General features: G+C 37.1%; 1 protein-coding gene across 2 annotated transcripts in view; it reads right to left on the reverse strand.

The window, feature by feature from the left end:
* Positions 1 to 12,425: 12,425 nt before the first annotated feature.
* LOC134791874 (pituitary homeobox homolog Ptx1) overlaps positions 12,426 to 21,916 on the reverse strand; it is a 66,517-nt gene continuing 57,026 nt past the window's right edge. Inside the window, exon 4 of one of the 2 annotated variants that reach the window (XM_063763006.1) lies at positions 12,426 to 13,653. In XM_063763006.1, coding sequence (XP_063619076.1) covers positions 13,066 to 13,653 — 588 coding nt within the window. In that variant the 3' untranslated portion in view covers positions 12,426 to 13,065. The remainder of the gene's footprint in view (positions 13,654 to 21,916) is intronic. The other variant, XM_063763000.1, reaches the window with a different exon arrangement.

Here is a 21,916-nt window from a genome sequence, read left to right on the forward strand (position 1 = left end):
CGGAGTGTTTTGATGATAAATGTAAGGTAAGCGTACTGGTGCTCAACGCGATCTCAGTACATGTCATCTTGAAACTTAATTCATTGTCAATAGAGGTGACAGCAAGGTATCATCTATTGGGCATAAGCAGGTCGAGCACTAGTACGTTTACCTTATATTAGGTACATGTTGAAAATGTCTACCACGAGGATAAGATATCTTTGTTGATCTCTAGATCTCTACAAATGGGAATATAAGGAACCCCGTGGGGCTTGAGGATATATCGCACTTGGTCTATTTTTTTAATGACCACACGTTACAATTTATCTTTTAATTTAATCTTCTTAAGTATTATAATTCACTTGGATTACTTGCTCAGTTCCTACAAGGTGCGTTGTTGACCTTACATTCCGAGGACAAATAAACTTGTGCTATCACGGATGCCGTAGCCCGGCGCGACGCAAGCGCAGAGGTTGATAAAAGAAGAATAAGCATTGCGTAAACCTTGGTAGTAGGGTTCCAGAAAGTAATGGACCATTGTGTAATTTTTTCACAGCATGTAATTGGAGTAAACGAAACCCGGATATTATAAGATTTCTCATAATGTCGGGAAAATCTAGACAAACTTTATGATATCCTCGCGTAACAGGCTGACACGCCTTTTCGGATGTCTTTGACTGATCTCACTAACTCCGTCAAACTGGATTGCAATCATTAATTAAATTGCGTATTTGCTTCAGATGGTACATAATAAATAGGTAATATATATTCTAAATTCAAACCAGCTCAGTTTCTTTGTGCACTCCCAAATCGTAGCATTGATTAGGGTCTGTTTGCGACCATAAAGATAAGGTTTGTGCGTCTGACGCAGCGACGGCGGCCGCGGCCACCGCGGAGACTTGACGTAACGAGCAAATACAGGCCTTGTTAAATAATAAGTAGTAGACTGATAAGCTTTTGTGTAAGGGCCACATACTTACTTTTGGGGTGGCTCATAATAAGCTTGCTTGACAGTTTTTATTCGGGCTATCCTTTAATGATTGGTTCATTAAGAGTAGTTTATATTCCACTATTGTTTACGAGCCTAAAATATTTTCAATACAACTCTATTAGGGCATAGTTAATATTTTATTTTATTGTACAACTTTAGGAGTAGCCACACCGAGTACCTACATATATATTTGACTATTTTATTCAATTGGCTCGTTTGTCCAATAGTTAATAATTAAATTCAGATTTAATAAATAACTATTTACTTAACTGATGTAAACTCCGTAATTAAAACTGCTCGGAATGTCAAAGGCAGAAATTGAAAAAAACTTGTAGAATGTACAAGATTTCCTGTTAAAAACAAAAGCGCAACGAAAATCGGAATGATGTCAAATGTCCAGAATTCAGAAATAATATTGATAAAATTTCACAAAAAATATCCACAGATCAGGTTACCAGATGAAAAGAAATGAAATAAATCGGCATCAGGCTTCGGCCCGAAAAAAATAATTTGTACTCGTAGCTGTTTTCACGGTAGCATGCGAAGTTTGGCATTGTATTTTAGACAAATATCATAATTTCGAGATACCTTAGGCACTCGACGGAAGCCAATCAAATAATTTAGAAAATACGCATATAGTAATTAACCCCTATTAGAAACGCATTACGCGCGGCACGGCGTTAGCAGCCCAGCAAAGAGAGCAAAGAATCGGAAAGCAATACCAGCTAATCCCACTAATCGGGGTGCAATTGAAAAATAAAAATGTAGATGGCGGAATGATTCCATTTGGAGCCAAAACGACGCGACAAAATAATAAAAAACGGGCGGAACGGAGCGGCCGCCGGGCTAATATTGAAAGCAAATCCTCCGCTAAAGCCTTAAAGCGCCAGGATCGAGCACCTGGGAAGTGTGTGTTTGCACCGACCGACTGATAATCATCCGGATTACTTTATACTTTGCTTAATGTTTGCGATTTGGGTATCATTTGGTACTTTGCCGATTGTTTTCCGATCGAGTTAGAGGATTAAAAGATTTTCATAACAGGACTTGTGACCGGGCTCTTGTCCTTTGAACTTTGTTGTGAAGCTTTGAAAACAAATATTGTACTTCGTTGTTATTTTCAGCAGTTAAATAATTAATAAATTCATTAATTTTATAAAATGACATGGAAAATCATACCTATACCTGGACAAATTTATTAAGTATGTGAATTTTTTGAGTCTTGGTTAGTTCTTCAATTTTGAATTTGTGAAATAAATTTTTACTTACCCAATTCAGAGAAAATCAAAGAAAACTACCTATTTTCTCCATATCCTTAAAACGGGGTCGATAGACACAAGAAAGGGGTGAATAGAAATATTAAGTTTTAGTTGTCATAGGCATCGAATTTGGTCATTATTATACTGATACTCTATTGGCAAATGGGATATATATGTTAAACAGCTATTTCACAGAAAAATTTTTTTTCGTGTCTTTCAACCCCCAAGGCGTGTCTTTACACCCCTTTGTTGTATCTAATCACCCCCTATGGCGTAACTATTCACCCCATATGCGTGTCCACTGACCCCTTTCTCATGTAAAATTGCTTGTTATTAGTTTTTTGCAAAAAAAATGCTTCTTTATAGAGAAAGTTAGTAATATTATTTATTATTTAGGTACTACAGATACTATATTACCAGTTTAGATAACTTTTACTTAGTTAATGTCAAAACATTTACCGCTAGAACAAAGTTCAGACAGGCTTCATTTCTTACCTGGGCGAGACCTTACTTTAGAGTAAAAAAAAACTAACTTTTAGGCAGTTTGATTAAGTTCTTTTGGTATCAATGTAGAGAATAAATAGTCTACTATGTACGCATTCCAAAAAATCTAATTATAGAGATGTACGTTTTTAAATATAACGACTTGAAAGAAAAAGTTCAAAATTTCTCTATTCACCCCGCGATCTCTGTTGACCCCGTTTTACAGTACTTAATGATAAGGAGGTACATATCCAAAAAAAAAGCGCATATAATCTTCCCGGAACCTTTTTTTTTCTTATAGCTACCACATGTGTTCAGTATCAAATTTCCTTACATTATTTCACTTAAAAAACAAGAGGAATTAATATTATAAAAAAAACTCCGACTACTTACATATATGTTTGAAATGGTCTTTTGACTAGCTTTCATTTGCAATATACATAGGCAGGGGAGAGTGGGTCACAGTGGGTCTTGAGTAACAGTTGAGTGGGTAACAGTGGATCTTTTGCAATAACTTTACTAGTATTACTTGTATCTACAGGGGTAAGCGCTCACGACATTACCACTCTTTGCCATTCCATTTGCCTAACTAGATACCATCTCACCTTCAGAACTAAAATTCACAGTAAAGAGCATCGGAGCTGTAAAACAATTTTTTTACATGATTTTCAAAAGAATCGTTTTCTTTATGGCTTGTGATTACAAATTCTTTCATTATTGTCAATATGGTGTTAATGTAAGAAATTTAATATCGATTTACAACCTTATTTTAACCATAAACCAAACAAATACATTTTTTATTGATTGTTTTAAGAATAAGAATAAGAATAAGAATAAGAATAAGAATTATTTATTGCCACACACATACAAGAAAACAAAGACGATAAAAAAGTAAAACAAACAAAAATACATGTTGAACTAGCAACAATTAAATTAACATAGTTTGACATTAATTTCTTAAGTCTAATATACTCGTTCTTACTTATGTTATAACTTATAAACAACCAATAGTGTGACAATAGGGATGGACTCAGCATTTGCTGTGTTACAGACTAGCTGTCACAGCGCTGGTTTTCAGTTCACCCCTAATTATATATAAGATATTAAAATATAATAAAAAATATAAAACAACTGTTTTTATGAAATCTACTAATAACTAAATCTAAGTTAACTTAGCAAATGGCGATGGCATGAGAAAAAGGCGAGGGAAAAAAATAAAATAAAAAATAAAACTATTAGCTAGGGCAAGACATGAAAAATTACTCTTAGGTACTATTCAATAGGTGTTTCAAGGGTGCTTAAGTATTCTTCTGTTTATAGAGTAATATAGATTTCAGTTTAGTTTTAAAAGTATTTTGGGACACATTATTTCTTAGAGGTGGGGGCAGATCATTCCAGATTTTGGCTGCTGAGAATTTAAAGCTCCCTCTATACCCAACAGTTTTGTGGTGCGGTAAAGATAATTTATTTTGTATTTTACTGCGGGTGTTCAAATGGTGCTCATCCTTTAACCAGTTAATTTTTTCATAAAGGTAGTCTGGTTTCTTTGTTGTTACAGTTTTTTTTATAAGACAGGCTAAGTGCAATACTCTTCTGCCCGCCATTTTAAGTATACAGTTCTCATTAAGATACGGTGAGATGTGGGCTCTCTTCGGCACCGAGAAGCAGAATCGCGTGCACGCATTCTGTACTCTTTGTATAGCTTGGGCAGTTTTGGCAAATATTCTTGGCCCGTACACTGCATCACAGTAATTGAACTGTGACAGGACAAGTGATTCCACCAACATTAACCTGACTGGCTCAGTTAAATGGTTCCTTATGCCATATAGAATTTTCAGTCTATAGAACGCATTTCTAATTTTAGCATTGATGTGCTCGATGTAACGCAATTCCTCGTCAACTAACAGGCCCAAATTTTTCGCGGAGTGTACTTTATCGACCGCCTGTCCGTTAATGATTATATTAGGGTTATGGCTTGCGACACGATCACACTGATGCTTGGTTCCTATGACTAAAAATTTGGATTTCGTAGGGTTAAGAACTAAGTTGTTATTAACTGCCCATCGATATATAATATCTAAGTCCTCGTTAATTTTTTCTGCTGCCTGTGTTGTCTCTTGTGGATCAAACGATAAGTAAACTTGCGTATCATCTGCATATAAATGAATAGAACAGTGTTTTAGTCTATTACTGAGATCAGCTGTAAAAAGAGTAAAAAGAATTGGACTTAGAATGGACCCTTGTGGCGTTCCTTTATTTACAGGTTTTACTGAGGATCGTACTTCTTGGCCCTCTTCATTTTCGGTTAGGACATACTGTTCTCTATTTGAGAGGTATGAGTAAAACCATTTTCGTGCCGAAAACGAAATACCATAATAAGACATTTTAGCCAACAAAAGATCTTTATTGATGCAATCAAAGGCTCTTGAGAAATCTAACAATACTAAAATACTACTTTTTCCTTCATCTGATGCTAATAATATATCATCAGTGACTTTCGCGAGAGCCGTTGTTGTACTATGTCCGCTTCTAAACCCAGATTGTATATTAGGTAAAATGCTGTTATGTTCTAAGTATTTTGTTATTTGCGCACAAACTGCTCTTTCCACTATTTTAGAGAGAACTGATAAGATACTTATAGGTCGGAGGTCTTTATACGACTCTACATTTGATCCTTTAGGCAGAGGTTTTACTTTCGCTAATTTCCATTTTGCAGGGAAACATTTCGACGAAATGGAATTATTAATGATGGCCGTTATTATAGGTAGCGTTATGGGTAGGGTCATTCGTAACATTTTAATTGAAACTAAATCATCTCCACAAGCATTTGTTTGTATTGATGCAATTATATTCAAAATTTCATTTTCCGAACATTCAGATAGGTTAAATTCGTTACTTCCATATTTATTATTAATAAAGTAGTTATACGTATCAAGATCAGTATGGCCATTACCTGGTATATCAAGAAAAGAATCATTAATGGTGTCTGGATTGTTTAAGTGATGTGGTATACCGACGTCGTTGGTGCCAAGTACCGCAGAACGTTTTAGGTAGCTCCACATTTTATTTGGGCTCTTTATATTACTATTAACATAGTGTGTGAAAAATGCTTTCTTTTCGCTGTCAATCGCCGAGTTAGTAAGATTACGCAAAGCTCTATAGTAATTACGATGCGTTTCTGCGCCGGTAGTGTTAGCTCTCATCAATGCTTTGTTCCGAAGGGACATCATAAGCTTAACGTTATCTGTGAGCCATGGTCGCGGTTTTTCTCTCACACGGATTCTCTTAATCGGGGCATGTTTATCAAATAATTTATGCAGCAAGTCATAAAAACAATTAACCATAGCATTAATGTCAACACAATTCAATACATCAGTCCAAGGCAAATCCTTAAGGTCAGAATTAAACTCTAAATCATTAATCTTATTTAAAGGTCTATAATCGATAAAACGCTTAGTCTCTTTCGGTTTTTTAATGTTAAATTCAGAAATAATCAGAGCATGATCGCTCAAACAAGGATTATGGTAGACATTGACCCTTTGGCACAAGTTAGCGGAGTCCGTAATAATTAGGTCCAGAAGTGTAGCAGAGTGGTCAGTTATACGAGTGGGCTCCTGCACTATCTGTTGTAAGTTTAGCTGGGAAAGAAAAGTCAACAGTTCAGAAACGGAGTTTTTCTCTGGATGTAGTAAATCTACATTAAAATCGGTTAGAATAAAAACATGGTTACAATGAGCAAAGGCACTTGCAGATTCGTTTAGTGATTCAATAGCATTTGCCACAGATAGCGCTTCAGGCCTGTAGGCTGAGCATACGGCTATACGAATGCCACCCGGGAGCGACACCTCTAGCCATAGTTGCTCGAGCGCTGAGCACGGATGCGGGCGCACTCGCACGCGCACTCCGCGCCTCACGTAGAACCCCACACCACCCCCGCGCTTATCACCGGCGCGGGGAGAGTGCTTAAAAGTGTACCCTGGCACCATTGGAGCACATTTCTCTTCTCCACTTTTTAACCATGTTTCATTTAGAGCTATTATGTCGGGTTTATATTTTTCCATAGAGTCTAGCAATTCATCCTTACCTGTATTGATTGATCGTATGTTTAATAGTCCCAGAGTTAAATTAAATTTATTTTTATTTTTTACTTTAAGCACGTGAATAATTAAGAAAGAAAAACTGTGTACAATTATCAAGTGAGATATTAGTTAATTTAAATTGCAGTAGATACTTCATATATTGCCCCGCTACATCTAATAATTGTATGAAAAACTTCGTAATAAAACTAATAAACATACTTAGACAATTAGTAAGGTTTACCGGGTTGCCTTTGGACGGGTTGCCATTTTTGATATTAGTAGAAGTACGTTTACATATTCCAAAACACGTAATAATTAAGTTGAAACAAAACAGACAGAACAAACAAACATGTACTAAGTTAGGACATTTCGGTTTCAAGCTGATTGTTAATAAAAACCTTGGAGAAATCGTCATCATTGCGAAGTCGATGCGCCTGCCGCCCCTCTGCTTGCTTGACGTAAATTCTACCAAACCTTGTCCAAACGTACTTCCAGTTCCGTTTACTGGCTTCCTCTCTGGCTTTCTTGAATATCCGGCGGTTTTCCCTGGTAAGTCTTTCGTTCATGTACACCGATTTCGCATTACCTGGCAATTCAAGGTCTGTGGTAGACATGTTTCGGCGCACTCGTGCAGCCCGTAGCACGCGCTCCTTAACAGCTCGCCGCACGAATCGGACAACAATGGGGCGCGGGAGCGCGGGCTGCGCGCCGCTCGCTTCGATGCGCCGCGGGCCGCTCCGATACGCCTCGGCTATGTCGGTTGCAGCCAGTGTTGTACCTATTTTGGTGGCAAGTAGGCATATCATGTGTTCAATACTTTCACCGCTGCTCTCGGGGATGCCGACGATCTCCACGTCATTGATTAACATATCCTGCTCCTTATCGTTCAAATCCGCCTTTAAGCATTCAATGGTTGCTTTAAGTTCAATTGTCTGTACCCTACAGCCCTCCAGCTCTAGCAAACGTTCTTCTATATTATTTACCCGCTGCTCCACCTTTGATACGTCGGTTTTGCAGGATGCTATTTCAGTTCTCATTTCCTCACGGAACTGCGTCATTTCCTCTCGAACTGTATGTATATCTGCACGAAGTAAACGTATTTCGGATATTAATGTACCCATCTGGTCCTCGCTGTATCCTGAACTCATTGGGGACTCGGAGTGTGCCGGCCTGTCCGACTGAACTTCGCCCGCGGGCCTGCTTGTCCTTGCACGCGTATTTACGCTGCTGTTATTATCTTTTGCAGCCTGCAGGGCTTGTTCGCAGCATGTGGAGCACTTCCAGCTGGTTCTCTGCTTGGGATTCATAAGACTCCATCGCGCGTAGGTCACGCTTGCGCATTCAATGTCATACGTGAGTTTGCAAGCGGAGCATACTAAGATTTCTTTGCTGGTGGACTTTACGGGACCCATTTTTTTAAAGTATAATATCAATTATCGATTATATGTGCTCAAAACTACCACTTTTACTCAAAAACTTCGAGCGAGGTCACCGAAAATTCTCGGAAATGGCAGCGGCAAAGTTAACGTCCAGAACGACACAAGCGCCGCACGATTCAGTAGATCTTTCCGCGTTCTCTTCAAAACAATCGCCTAATTCCCGCGCACTTTTGCTGTTAAATGTTTTATATGATTTGTCCTTAATTCTGACACAAACTGTAACAAACTATAAACACTACACAATCACTGTCTAATTACGATAATGTTGATGTGGGTTCCAAGGCAAATAACTAACTTTAAACAGGTTAAATTAATTTTTAATTGGGAGCGTTTCGAAAACACTGTTTACGCGCTGACGCCCCCCTCTTTTATAGGTCTAACCTCGAAATCTCTAGAACAGTCCTGAGATTTGGTATATATGTTAGAGTTAGACCAAGAAAAGTCTGCAGCGATTTTGATAGCCCGCGCAGTGCAGGTGTTATTTACACGTCATAATTTCATAGAAGTTTGACGTTTAAAACGACCCTTGCACTGCGTGGGGTATCAAAATCGCTGCAGACTTTTCTCGGTCTGACTCTAATAAAAGGTCTCTTTCTTATGTCCACACTATTTGGGGACCTCGAGGAACCGCCGCCATCATGGAAAATTTAGAAATTAGAGAATTTTGCATTTACTCGGAATCTAAGTTCTCTATGACAAATATGATGTAAGGCAACATTAAAGCCGATTAAATTCTACACAAAAAATACTTAGACGTCTTTGCGGAAAAAATACATGTTCTTAGAGAAAATTCTTGCTGAATCCAGATTTAGGGCTGATACCCTTTCATTCTCTTAATAGGAAAGTTGGAGGAATATGAATTCCACTTTTGTCTACGGAGCGGCAATTCTTGGACGCCTTTGCGGAAAAAATACATGTTCTGAGAGAAAATAATTGCTGAATCCAGATTTAGGGCTTATACACTTACATTCTCTTAATAGGAAAGTTGGAGGAATATGAATTCCACTTTTGTCTACGGAGCGGCAATTCTTGGACGCCTTTGCGGAAAAAATACATGTTCTGAGAGAAAATAATTGCTGAATCCAGATTTAGGGCTTATACACTTACATTCTCTTAATAGGAAAGTTGGAGGTAGGTATATGAATCAAACGACTGTTGTCCTCTGTTTACACCTATTCCAAAATTGAAACCAAATTGCTTTCAATATGCTAGAATATCACGTTAGGTTTAGACTGAGCAATTTTTTGTCTCCTCAATTTTATTGTATTGAATGTGCAAGATAATTTGTATAATGTAAATTGGCCTTTAGGCAGTCTTGCATCTTTGATTCCTAGCAATCGGAAATAAGTCTTTCTGGAATTTTTCTACGGTTTAAATATTATCACAAAATATAATTTAACGTTTACAAAGTAATGAGTTTGCATTAACTTCGTGTACCTAATGCAAAGACTATGTGGATCTAACTAGGTAGGTACCTCCTACGCATGTATTTTAATAGGCTTCTTGTTCCAATGATAGGTTGACAAATAAATACAAATAATATTCATCTAAATTGTGGGTCGACATGTGTGAATGTTACCTAAATGTAAGATATAAATAAAACTTTAAAATACTTGGTGATAATTTTTTATTATGACTAGAGGTTTTTGAAGTTACAAAACAATCGGATCTCTTAAGTAATTTACAAAATAATTCAAATTACTGGCTAGTTCGCTGATATTTGTCTGATATGTATTAAAATGAAAACCTCGAATTCAATCCTTTACACTATCAAATTAATTTATTTACATCACTTTTATTGATAGGCACACGGAAGGTATCTAGTTCGTGTAGTTAACTAAGAATAGCACTAATGTAAAATACTAATTTATTACAATTATATACAGTTCCTGTCCAGTGATTAATAAATAGTTATTTATTTAAATTAATGAGATCCTGGTTACATTAATCTCATTTCAGGTTGCCAATATCTTAGGAAAGTTTAAATAGTAAAGCTTCGTTCGTTCAAATACTATTGAGGTAAGTTTATATTTATTAGCTCACGTCAAGAGTGCTACAAATATGACGATATATTTTAAGTTTCACTCGAATTAAGCCATTGAACATTCAGCATGATTCAGATTATCTTGTATGGTTTTTTTATTGATATGATAAAATCGCGCACACTTATTGGAGCGCAGGAAATGCATTGCGATTCGTGTCATATGGCATCTCGCTCGCACATAGTAATGGTGCGCTCGAGCACTGTGAGTCGTTAACGTCTAATCATAAAAATATTAAAACCATCACAGATTATAATCTCACAATCGGCTTCATTAATACATTATTTTAACCATTTGTTAAGGTTTTTATCCATATTTAAGTTCGAATTGGCCTCTAGATCAAAATCTTACCAAATTGATTCATTAGAGTCGGCCGCAAGGTGCTACGCCGTACGCCGGCTTTGAAGCCATAATTATGCTACGAGCCCACGGCGTAGCATTGTTGCGAGCTAAATGGTCCCGGAGGGCGATTTGAACTTCATACCGCGCGATTCGGGAAATGAATTAGAGATTAACTAGATACGATATAGTAAAGATATGTGACGTCCCACGGGTAAAGGTACCTTATGGCGGTTGGCGCTTACGCTATTATTAACGCCGCTCCAATATTATAAGCGCCAACCGCCATAAGGTACCTTTTGCCGTGGAACGTCACATATCTTTACTATATCGTATCTAGTTAATCTCTAATTCATTTCTCGAATCGAGCCGATAATCTTCTTTTGAAACGGTTATGGATATGATCCGTCAGCTGTCAGCTAGCAGTGAGATTTCTTAAACCAGAATTCACCCTCCCAGAGGCCGATTCAAGTTTACAAATTGATGTCAATCTGATTTCATTTGGACATTACTTACTTGCGCACCAATATTGTATTTATGTAAGTATAAGCGAGATACGCTACGAATAATAACATAATTAATAAAATATTTTAAGCTCAAATGCTGCTCCAGAAACCCAGAGTGTAGACCAATTATCTACCCTCGACTATGATTTTATGGAGTAAATAATGGAATTTGTGCCATACTTGAATGTACCAGGCATAAGATTTTCGTGTAGATATTGTTTTACATTTGGCCAATTGGGCAAAATATTTAGAAACAATCATGATTCAACTGCGTCATCCTAAGGACTGAGGTCATAGTTTATGATAACAAAGTGGCATGTTGTTTATTGTTTATTGTGAAATATATTTTTTTTATTACATTGCAACAATTTTAGTTTACTAGAAAAAAACCTCAGTATACCGGTACAAAAATGCGTTCTTTTAAAAATAAATATCATAAAAGAAAATATTCATTTGAATTTACAATTTAAACGTTATATTTAATACTAGAAATACTGGTGATCATTATGATTTCCCTAGTCGGATACGTTGATACAAAATATATTATATTCGTACTGTGGTTTAATATAAACTGTTATTGCTTTTTTGTGACTTAAATAAATTAACAACAACTGACAATTCATTTAACAACACTGCAGAAATGCACAGCACAAAAAAAACTTGTTAAACAATCATAACAATTAACTCTGTGTAAGTCTATGTACCGTGTTTTATGTTTTCATGAAAATCTGAATTTATTTAGTTTAAATTTATTTAAATGCGTTTATCGGCATTTTTAGGAAAAGTTAAGACGTAACCCAATTTTGTGACGTGATAATCTTTTCTAAAAAATGTCGCATCACAATGTTACTTCGATATGTAACTCAAATAGTTAATTTACTCATTCATTATATTTACATTCTAAACTACATACTTAAATTATACAATTAAATCTAGTACATACATTTTAAGCTTATAAAATTGCACACATCGCTTTGGTATACGTAAGTACATAACTACATATTTACAGGGTACGTATTAATATCCTACAAGAATCGTTAGGTTTTTATTGCCCGAAGTTTCAAACGGAACTTTGTTCACGAGAAATTCAACACTCTTGCAGCATGATTCCTGGGACATGTTCACGAAAAGTTGGTTCTTGTTATCAATAATGAAATATATATAATTATGCGAACCATTGCTTATAATTATGATAATTTAATGAGGATTCACCTGTGTACCACATTGTCTGTTTAAAAAAAGGTGACTTCTTCAAAAGCATTGTTATCCAAATAGCACCTCATTGCTGAGTGGTATTTAGAGTGGTGCCTTTTGACTAAACACACCTGTACCCTGTGCTGCATTGTACATAAATTATATTTGCTAATAAATAGGTGTTTTATAGCTGCAACCTAGCTTTTCGCGAATATGCCCTCACAGCCCTCACACAGCTGCAACAAGAACGACACGCTCTAAACAACCGTAATGCTTACGTTAAGTTTATCTGCTGACTGTTAATACCTGCAGCTTTAATACAACTTTCAAAGCGAACGAAACGCTCATACTAATCTGCCGGTGTTAGGTGAGTTTTCATGTAACTGCGACAAAGGTACTAATGCATAATGGTTGCACTGTTAAATGATAAAGATTCCTATGTAACTATACATCATTTTACGAATTAAACGCTTAGTAATTTTTGTACAAATATAATCAAAAAGAAATTGGGTAAGTACTTTATTTTCTAGTTTGAAACGCTTGTTGCTTTTATTACATGTTGTGATTGCTCCACGTATGAACGCTCAGAGTATAAACGCTACGCTTGATTTCGTGCACAGAATCAATCGAACCAGTCCCACAGATGCCTATAAAGTCCAAGAGGTGAGGAGGCGTCGGGCGCGAGCGGCGACTAGGAGGCGCGCGCGGCGGTCAGCAGCGGCGAGCGCGCCTCGTCGCGGCCGCGCGCCTCGTCTCAGAGCACGCGGTCACTCACGCCCACCCCGCCCGCCGCGTACTGGCACGCCGACAGCGGCGCCGAGCCGGCCCGCGACACCGGCGACACTGTCCCGTAGCCACCGCCGAACCCTGTAGAGTGGTGCTTCGCTTTCAGCCGCAGCTGTGCTATCGACGACGACATCGCCGGACACGGCTCCGTCCGGTACATCGTGTACGGGTTGGGGGGAGCGCTATACGGGCAAGGCGCGACGCCGCCACCGACGCCGGCCGAGCCCGCTACCGCCATGCTGCTGCCGCCCACGCCGCCCATCGACGTAGCCGTGTTGAAGCAGTTGACGGAGCCTTGGTGATGGCTGGCCGGAACGACGGAACCCAGAGGATTTACGGGCCATGGAAAGCTTTTCGTCCCTAGCGGACTTGGGACTTTGGCGGCCCAATTGTTGTAGGGGTAGGAAGAGTAGATGTCGGTGTCGGGGAAGGGCTGCATGAGTCCGTTGAACTGCGTGGTGAAACCGTTTTTGAAGTCAGCGGCGGCAGCCGCAGCGGCGTTCATGGCATTGCGCTCCCGCTTTCGCCATTTCGCTCTTCGGTTTTTAAACCATACCTGGGAACAACATGAAACATTTTTAAGTTCGTGTACTCTATGATTTAGATTTACATAAATGTGTATCTATTTTACTGTTATACCTATATATATTAGTATTTACAGTTTATCGATAGTTTATTTTGGATAGACGGTAAGACGGTTGTCGCGAACATGCGAACCGGCTAATAGTTGCCAGCGTCATGGAGTAGATGGCGCTCGCAGTCATGTTTAAGTTAAATAACCGCTTCTAGGTTATTGTGATTTTTTAGGACAAGACAAGAGGGTAGACGCCGAACGATAGTAAGAAAGGGAGGTTATGTGCGAACAGATACGGAGGGAGAATTTTGCTTTGGGGATCAATTCAACGGCTTTCTGATGGTGTTATTAGATTAATGATGTGCCTCATGTAAATTGTGACTAACGTATATCAGTATTCAGAGTGAACAGTGATCCGAGGGAATTGTTGATGGCTAATATGAACTTATGGTAAACTTAGTGTGAGGAATGGGGTCGCTATAAGGGGAGGTTTGGAGGCGACTATGAGGTTCAAGAAACCAGGTGGATAATCAGGTGAAATTCATTTTATATGCAGGTAATAAAGTAGGACACCAGCAATGAGTGAATCGTCATCTCACTAACGCCCAGGCCTCATATAGGTATGTAGTATGATTACATATCGCTAACCAGTATCAGTAAAGGCATCATCTCATTCGATAGGTTAACAAGTATGGTGAGCTTGACGACATGGTGGAGATGCTGGGATTTTATGCACATGCACTGTAATCATCATCAAAAGTAACATATGAAAAGTCAATTTATATATGCACGTACAACTAAAGAGTTACATTTTTTGGTTTGTTCAGTTCAATTTAATGTTTTATTTCAGGCATGAAATGAAGCCCATATTTATGTAATCCTATTCTTGCAAAAAGGCGTTAAGCAGGCGAATATGTTAGTGGTTCACCGGAGCACATATGCAATTAAGTGCCTACATTTTATTGAACATTCTTGCTCTTTGATATACAAGAGATTGCAAATGTCAGTAAATATATATATAGTTTATAAAAAATAGGTACCTATCTAAATACAAAAATTTCCTTGGTACATTATATAAATACAAAATTGTTTCAAAAAATTCTACTTGGAATACATAATACTAAAAAGCTCGCTTTAATCTTTGAAAGCAGTGTGTTAATCAATCAGTCCTATAGAGTGCAAATTTGGAGTTGATTCCTCATGTTAAGCAGTAGAATGGAATTTCAAGTGATGGTTTTGAATGATAAAAATATTTGAAAGCATATGTTATATATTTAACGTTTTACAGCCAGTATTTGTCACTGGTTGATGTGATACAAATGTTTGTGTCTCCAGGGCAGCAAAGTTTGTTTTTAACCCACGTGCCTTGAAACCCTCGCAACGCTCAGGATTCCAACATTTCTATGTTATAAGAATGAGAGAGTGGCTAAGATTGTCACATCAGAAAAGGCACAATATGGGTATGTTTACTATAAATTCTATCAGAGAGGTGTTTATAATCAGTTTTTAAACACTAACTTGGTAAGACTACCTTCAACAAGAGCCATGGAACTGCTTAAGTCTCAGATTTCATTACGTTGAAACCAATCATTACGTACATTTTTCATTAAACATGTCTAAAAACGTGGGTGACGAAACGGACATTCAACTCAAGTTTTAACGCCCTAAGCAGTAGAAATTTACACTTATCAGCAATAATCCTGAACTGAAATATATATATGTCATGTATCAAAGAAAAGGTGAAGAAGCTCCAATGGCAATATTTGATAAAAGTAACTAGATTTTTTCTCAAAGTTGTGAATAATCTTATTGTTCTCTTAAATATCATATGATTGGTACCGTTACCATACCTGCTCATGCCTAACAAGTTTAAGTTGAACAGGAGGTTTATATATAATCTATATTTGGGTGTATGTTATGATTATGTTCACAAGAACATGGTTTCATTTTGATATTTATTATGTTTGATGATGTAGTTGACAAGTTGCTTTACTTGTTTAGTTTTAGTTACCTGACCAATCTTTGATAAAATCATGCACTAATAAAAATTTACGACATTTTGAAAAATAACGGTCTTGGATGATTCACGGTTAAGGGAAAGGTAATCACGGTCTATATAAATATATTTTGAATTAAAATTTGCTGGTCGATTTGTGAACCAGAATGGATCCTTTCAAACAGCGACTTTATCACCTGAGCTAGAAGATTCAAATTATGCAGTTGATCAACAATTTAACATTACTAATTATATTTGTTTTTAAATTGGGTTCTTAAGTGACGATTATGACATTTTTCGTAATTTAATTAAATGTAAGACATAAATGAAATCGCATAAATGATTAGATCTGTTAAAATAATTATATGCGAATTTTTTGGCATCCATGCCTTTGCAATTTTGTTTGTAACGTTGCATGAGTTAAGATCTTAATATTAAAATAATAAGAATCATAATCTCACATTCATTGTTCTGTGTGGCCGAATAGTTTTAGTACCAAATTGAAAGTTTATTTTTGATGCGGGTAGTTGATATTACTTATGGCTTACCAACTGTTGTTGCTTACAAACCAGTTTAGGTCTGACCTCCGATTTTGTATATATTCTATTACATCGGTATTTCGTTAAATTGGTGGTAAACAATATTTTGTGATTATGAAGTTCCACGCCAAGTTAATTATTACTGGATTGCATGCTTTTCTAGAAGATGCATTGCTTGCAGAATACCCGCTTCATCACAAATTATCAGCTCAGCCATGATTAAACTAGTCGTGAGCGCAAGTGTGGTGAAATGACAACAATTTATACTGCGTATCTTTTCATGAAACGAATGTATCATGTTTAACGTATTAGCCTTATACTTATATGATCAATATTTTTACAACAACACAATATTTTTTTATTGCTCACCAATATGTAAAGGAACTTAACACATATCACTTATACTATGGTGCACAACGGGCGGTCTTATCGCTAAAAGATTGATATCTTCCAGACAAACAAACCAGGCTATTATAATGGTATGTTTTGCGGATCCATATTTTCACTGGGCTTTAATCAGAACCATTGAGTTTAATTAAAAACTCGAATTTAACACTCATCACGTTTGAAGGACTAGAACCACTCATATCATAAGAGATGTTAATATGGAATTTCTTGCCTCATCGTTGTTTGTTGTTACAATCGTAAGGAATTGTAACGGATTGGTTTCTTGGAAGTCGGTACAATTTAGTTGTAATGTGCCTGAATGAAAATGCAGGAGGCACTTGAAATCAGATTACAACTTGACGTCATATGTACAATGTAGGTACATACTACTCAAACTCAAAGGACCAGGAACATCATTGGAACTCAATCAGAATCACTCAGCCATTCTAATGGTACCAGCAAACGGCCAAAAATGGGGCTCGCTAGATTTAACAATAGTAACATACTCAATTGGCATGCATGATATTTCTGTTCTGAAAGAATAAACGGGTAAAATGTTTGTAAACGAATAAAAAACTACCGAATTAATTTAAACAATATTCACTTACTTTATGGATTGCGTTTAATCAGCGTTACATTAAGGTTCCAAAGACTTGTCTGTTGATGTAATAAAGCATAGTATCTTAATTTATTCCCAATTAACATTTCAATATAGATTGTTATCAGAGAATCAGTAAATATCAACTTGGATATGTAACGGACAAAGGCAAAACTGTTTAGTATAAGCCACCACTAATATGTTTGCACTTAAGCAATACCCTAAGGTATAATGACTTCCTATTATTACTGAACCATTGATTCTTAGTGTGGAAAGTCCATAGATTAGTGATTAGATAAAGATTAACTAAACTTCTGAATTGTGTATGTATGTACATACGATGACCCAAACCTAAAGTGTTAAAAATGCTAAAATAAGTTATTATTGAAAAGACTCCCAGTGAAAGTCATACTGATTGAATGGGCTAGTGGTTTCTATATTATCTGCTAACTGATTTAGATACTTCTAAGTACATAGTACATACTTTACTTTTACTCGAACAGAAATGGATAAGGGAGTGGTAGATAATTTAAAGAATAGCCATTAGCCATGCATAACTAATTTGATTTTGTTAAATGAATTGGAATCAAGCAACACATATTAATTGATATCGCCTACCCAATCGAGATACTAAATACTAAAGAATACGAACCTACATATTCATAATAATTATAGAGACGGTAGTAAGACCATGGTGGATAGGTTTCTGAATAAGAGAAATTCTCAAGTATTCGGTTATTTAAATAAATGTGATAACGTATTTTTAACTATGATAGTAGTCATTATACCACTCTGTGCAAGTAGTTCTGAAATTAAATAATGGCATAATGACAAAGACACATGAGCATTTGTTACAGAGTATATTACCTATGTCTAGGTAACGAAAAGGAATAGTAGGTATTCGCTGCGTGCAAGGCAAGTGGTGGGGGGAGCCGAAACAAACTCAGCGCTTGATGTGGCTAAATGACAATATGACAAGTTAGCAAGCAGTGTTTCTGTCAATTCACATACTTTTCAGTTATTTTGTTCACGTTTCTTTTTGCCTTAAAAATCATATTTACAATAAAAATGGGCCACGATAGATGTTGTGTGGTAAACTGTAATAATACTAGATGGTCTAGACGAAACATTAATAATAATTAATATTTTTTTATTTTTAACACTAGGCTAGAAATTAGCCTTTTATATCATATTATATTTATTCCAGTCTCAACAGCGTATCGGCTAATTATTTTATCTCGTCTGTCAACACAGATTTTTCTCAGATGTTAATAAAATAGTATGGATAATACAGTGTGTACCAACATTAGGTGTTTGTAATATTATGTAGTTATAATGCCTGTTATTGAAAACTCGGTAAAAGCATACCTTTGGCACGTAGAGTTGTCTGTCGTCTATCACAACAGACATTGTGATGCGAGTGAACATTATTTCTAACATAAAATGTGTTGATTTAAACCTGTGAAGAAGGAAGGAAAGGGTGATAGGTAACTTCAATTAAGTATTAAACTTTTTATGTTATAGTAAAAGGAAGAGATCAATCATGAGCCAAATAATTATTGGTATATGATCGTGGCCTCAACTGTTAACTTGATTATCAGATTTAATCAGAATATTGAGATATAAAATGCAGGCTGGAGGCTGGAGCTACACAAGAATCAGAATCACAATTAGAATCAGATGTCATATAATGAAGTTCTATATGTATCTTTCTTCATTAATTTTAATATTGCTGTGAAATATCGTAGTGTTAAGGACATGGTATTTGTTTTATGTACGACTAAGTACTACAGGAGCAATAGTCACAAGACAGAGTTATCAGTTTTATTCGTGTCCCTATCGTGTCTCTTGGGTCACAGTGGACAGTTAGACACCTGTCCTGTGTGGTTCTTCACCAGTGCTCACCATCTGCAGTACCTAGATATGCTAGCCTGTAATGTGGCTTTGTCTTTAATATTTTTTCTGTTCGCCCACCGTGTGGCCATACGTCCATGCCTATCCCTACGCTTCCTTGCCATGTGGCCAGTGATTATGAGCTTCTCCAGACTATAGGATCCTCTTCTGCCTCGATAGCAGAAGAAAGTACGTGCGCGGTGAGTACAAATAGTGGATAACCTCGGTTTGATGTTGAGTTCGTCGAGACTTGATGCAATTTCACCTACTGCGTTCAAGCATTCTTCGCCAGCACCACCTATCAAATGCATCTGTCCTATGATGGGTTTCAGTTTTAATGGTCTAGGTTTGGACATGTACAGAAAGATCGAGAAAACAAGGCGTCCGCATTAGTGTGATACTGGTTGTATGTTCTCCCATATGCATACCCTGGAAAGTCGTTTCACCGCAGCTTTGGCTATCTGATCTCTTCTGACCACCCTTTGGTCGAAAACGCCATCGTCGCTTATTTAAGATCCCAAGTAAACCAACAACTTGCCTCTAGATCGTGCAATGTATTGGTACTCTTCATTTTACCAGATCGACATGCATCAACTTCGTCTTATTTCTTTTGATCCTGGGGTATGAATCTGGTCTGAATCCTGAGTATGGAGTTATGGACTCATATCTGACATGCTCAATTTTAGAAACAGAACCGCAAGTTATTTTCCACAGACACTTAATCTAATTATAGTCATGTCATTTGCAAAACTGAGGTTATTGATAAGTTGGCTATCAACCAGTGGCGGCGCGTCAAACATATCCATAGGCAAGCCGGGGCTAATTGGCTTACATATTTCCTTTACAACTCTGCTCAAACGTCCAAAAACAGGCAAGCCGGTGGGAATCGGCTTTTATGGACGCAGTCTCATACCAACTCAGACACCACCCTAACAGCCTTCCAATACTCATTATGTATTCACCGATGTTAGTAAACAGTTGCACTCCTTGGTCAACTTTAAAAAGATAACTCGGCGTGTTATCCCCATTTCGCTCATAACCCTGACATTTTACTCCAGTTAAGGAAATCAAAAGTCTTTGCGAAAGCCTTTAAAGAGTATACAGACGCCGTGCCCACTGTATTCTCTATTAATTGCCACACATTGAGTATTTGCTACTGAGAGTACTGAGTGAGTACCCTTCAATGTCTCTCATGGTTATCAAAGCTGTGAAGTGAAAATTCGTGAATAAAGGAAACTTAGTGGGTCAATTTGATAGACACAGCAGTGAAAATACCGTAGTACGGGAAGCGGGCGATTATTACACTTGAAGATCTGATCGGTTACATTAATTAAAGAATAGTCATGTAAAGTCGTAATGAATCGGTACCTCGGTAGGTACAGTTTGCTATGATGTTTCTACGATCCTTAGCATGATATATATATATAGGTTAGGTTAGGTATATTTAGGTCCACGGTAACGTAAATGTAACGCAGTAAAAAATAGTTGTTGACAGGTTTTGTAACTAACCAAGATGAAAATAAAGTGCTCAGTTTATATTATTTGAGTGTAGCTCAGGTTAAATGCATTGATGGCTTTCATACCTAATAGAGAGGCTGACACGACTGTCCCAATCTTTTTAAACTAGATTATTTCACACCAGCATCAGAAAATGATTAGAAAAATAAAAACTGCAGTAATTTTTGGCACAATATCTATTTAATAAATCAGAATGAACTACAAGAAAAGGCGACTTGACTCGAAATAAGTGCCTGATTTGACAAGTCTGTTAAATATCCTTAGCTTAGCTTAAGAAAATAAAAAATAATGTGGTTCTCTTGAGTTGTAGATACGTTCTTTCTTTTACATGTTGATTTGTGATTAAATGAGAATAGCGTAATTCTTCCTTGGCTGGGGAGGGCTGCCGGACATGAAGTAGATACACGAAGAGATGGATATGTCAGCAGTAGGTTTAATGAATAAGCAAGTATATTAAAATACTTCACATAGTAGATTACTGCCAGTAGTAATAAGTGAAGAGAAGTGGGAACTTAGGTTACATATACACGTCACGTTCGGATAAGACGGTCGCTTTTGTCTGTGTAATAACTATGGTTCGATCGCGCGGTCGCCGCGGTGTTTAATAAAGTTACAGTTGTTTAATTACGCAAATTATGCTGGTCATCATGTATACGTCTGCTGTAGTAGAAGTTCTGACCCTTGAAGTAGTGAAACAAGTTATTAACGATATCATAAGAGCAAAGCAGCATAAAACATCAGAACATCACAGATGGTAGTCATAGATAAAATATAGCGAGAATTGAGTTCTCACTGTCTAACAACACCGATGTTCGATATCAAATCGGTGTTGCCACGTTGTAACTAAGGACTGCTCGGAGCAATTTGGAACCGAACTCGCGAGATTGTGGGAAATACACATAGACATAGGACATAGATATAGGTTAGATAGAGAGATAAGTAACGGACCAGAGATGACAAATCGCAGCCGTGATCCTACTCAGCTCAGCTCAGACACCGATAAACGCTCAGTCGCTCGCACCAATCTCAGGATACTGCTTTCATTCTCAAATCAGAGATCAGTTAGTTTAGCACAGATATCAATGAATGCTCAGATCAGTCCCAAGATCATATTATTAATCAACTCAGCACAAACCTTGATGAATGCTCAGACCAATCTCAGGATCAAATTATTAATCAGCTCAGCACAAACATTGATGAATGCTCAGACCAGTCTCAGGATCCTGTTCTTTATCAGCTCAGCACAAATACAGATGAACAATCAGATCAGTCTCAGAAACGGTGTGCCACAGCACAATTTCTACGACATCATCA

Source organism: Cydia splendana, chromosome 1 (assembly GCF_910591565.1).
Source record: "Cydia splendana chromosome 1, ilCydSple1.2, whole genome shotgun sequence".
NCBI classification, from domain to species: domain Eukaryota; kingdom Metazoa; phylum Arthropoda; class Insecta; order Lepidoptera; family Tortricidae; genus Cydia; species Cydia splendana.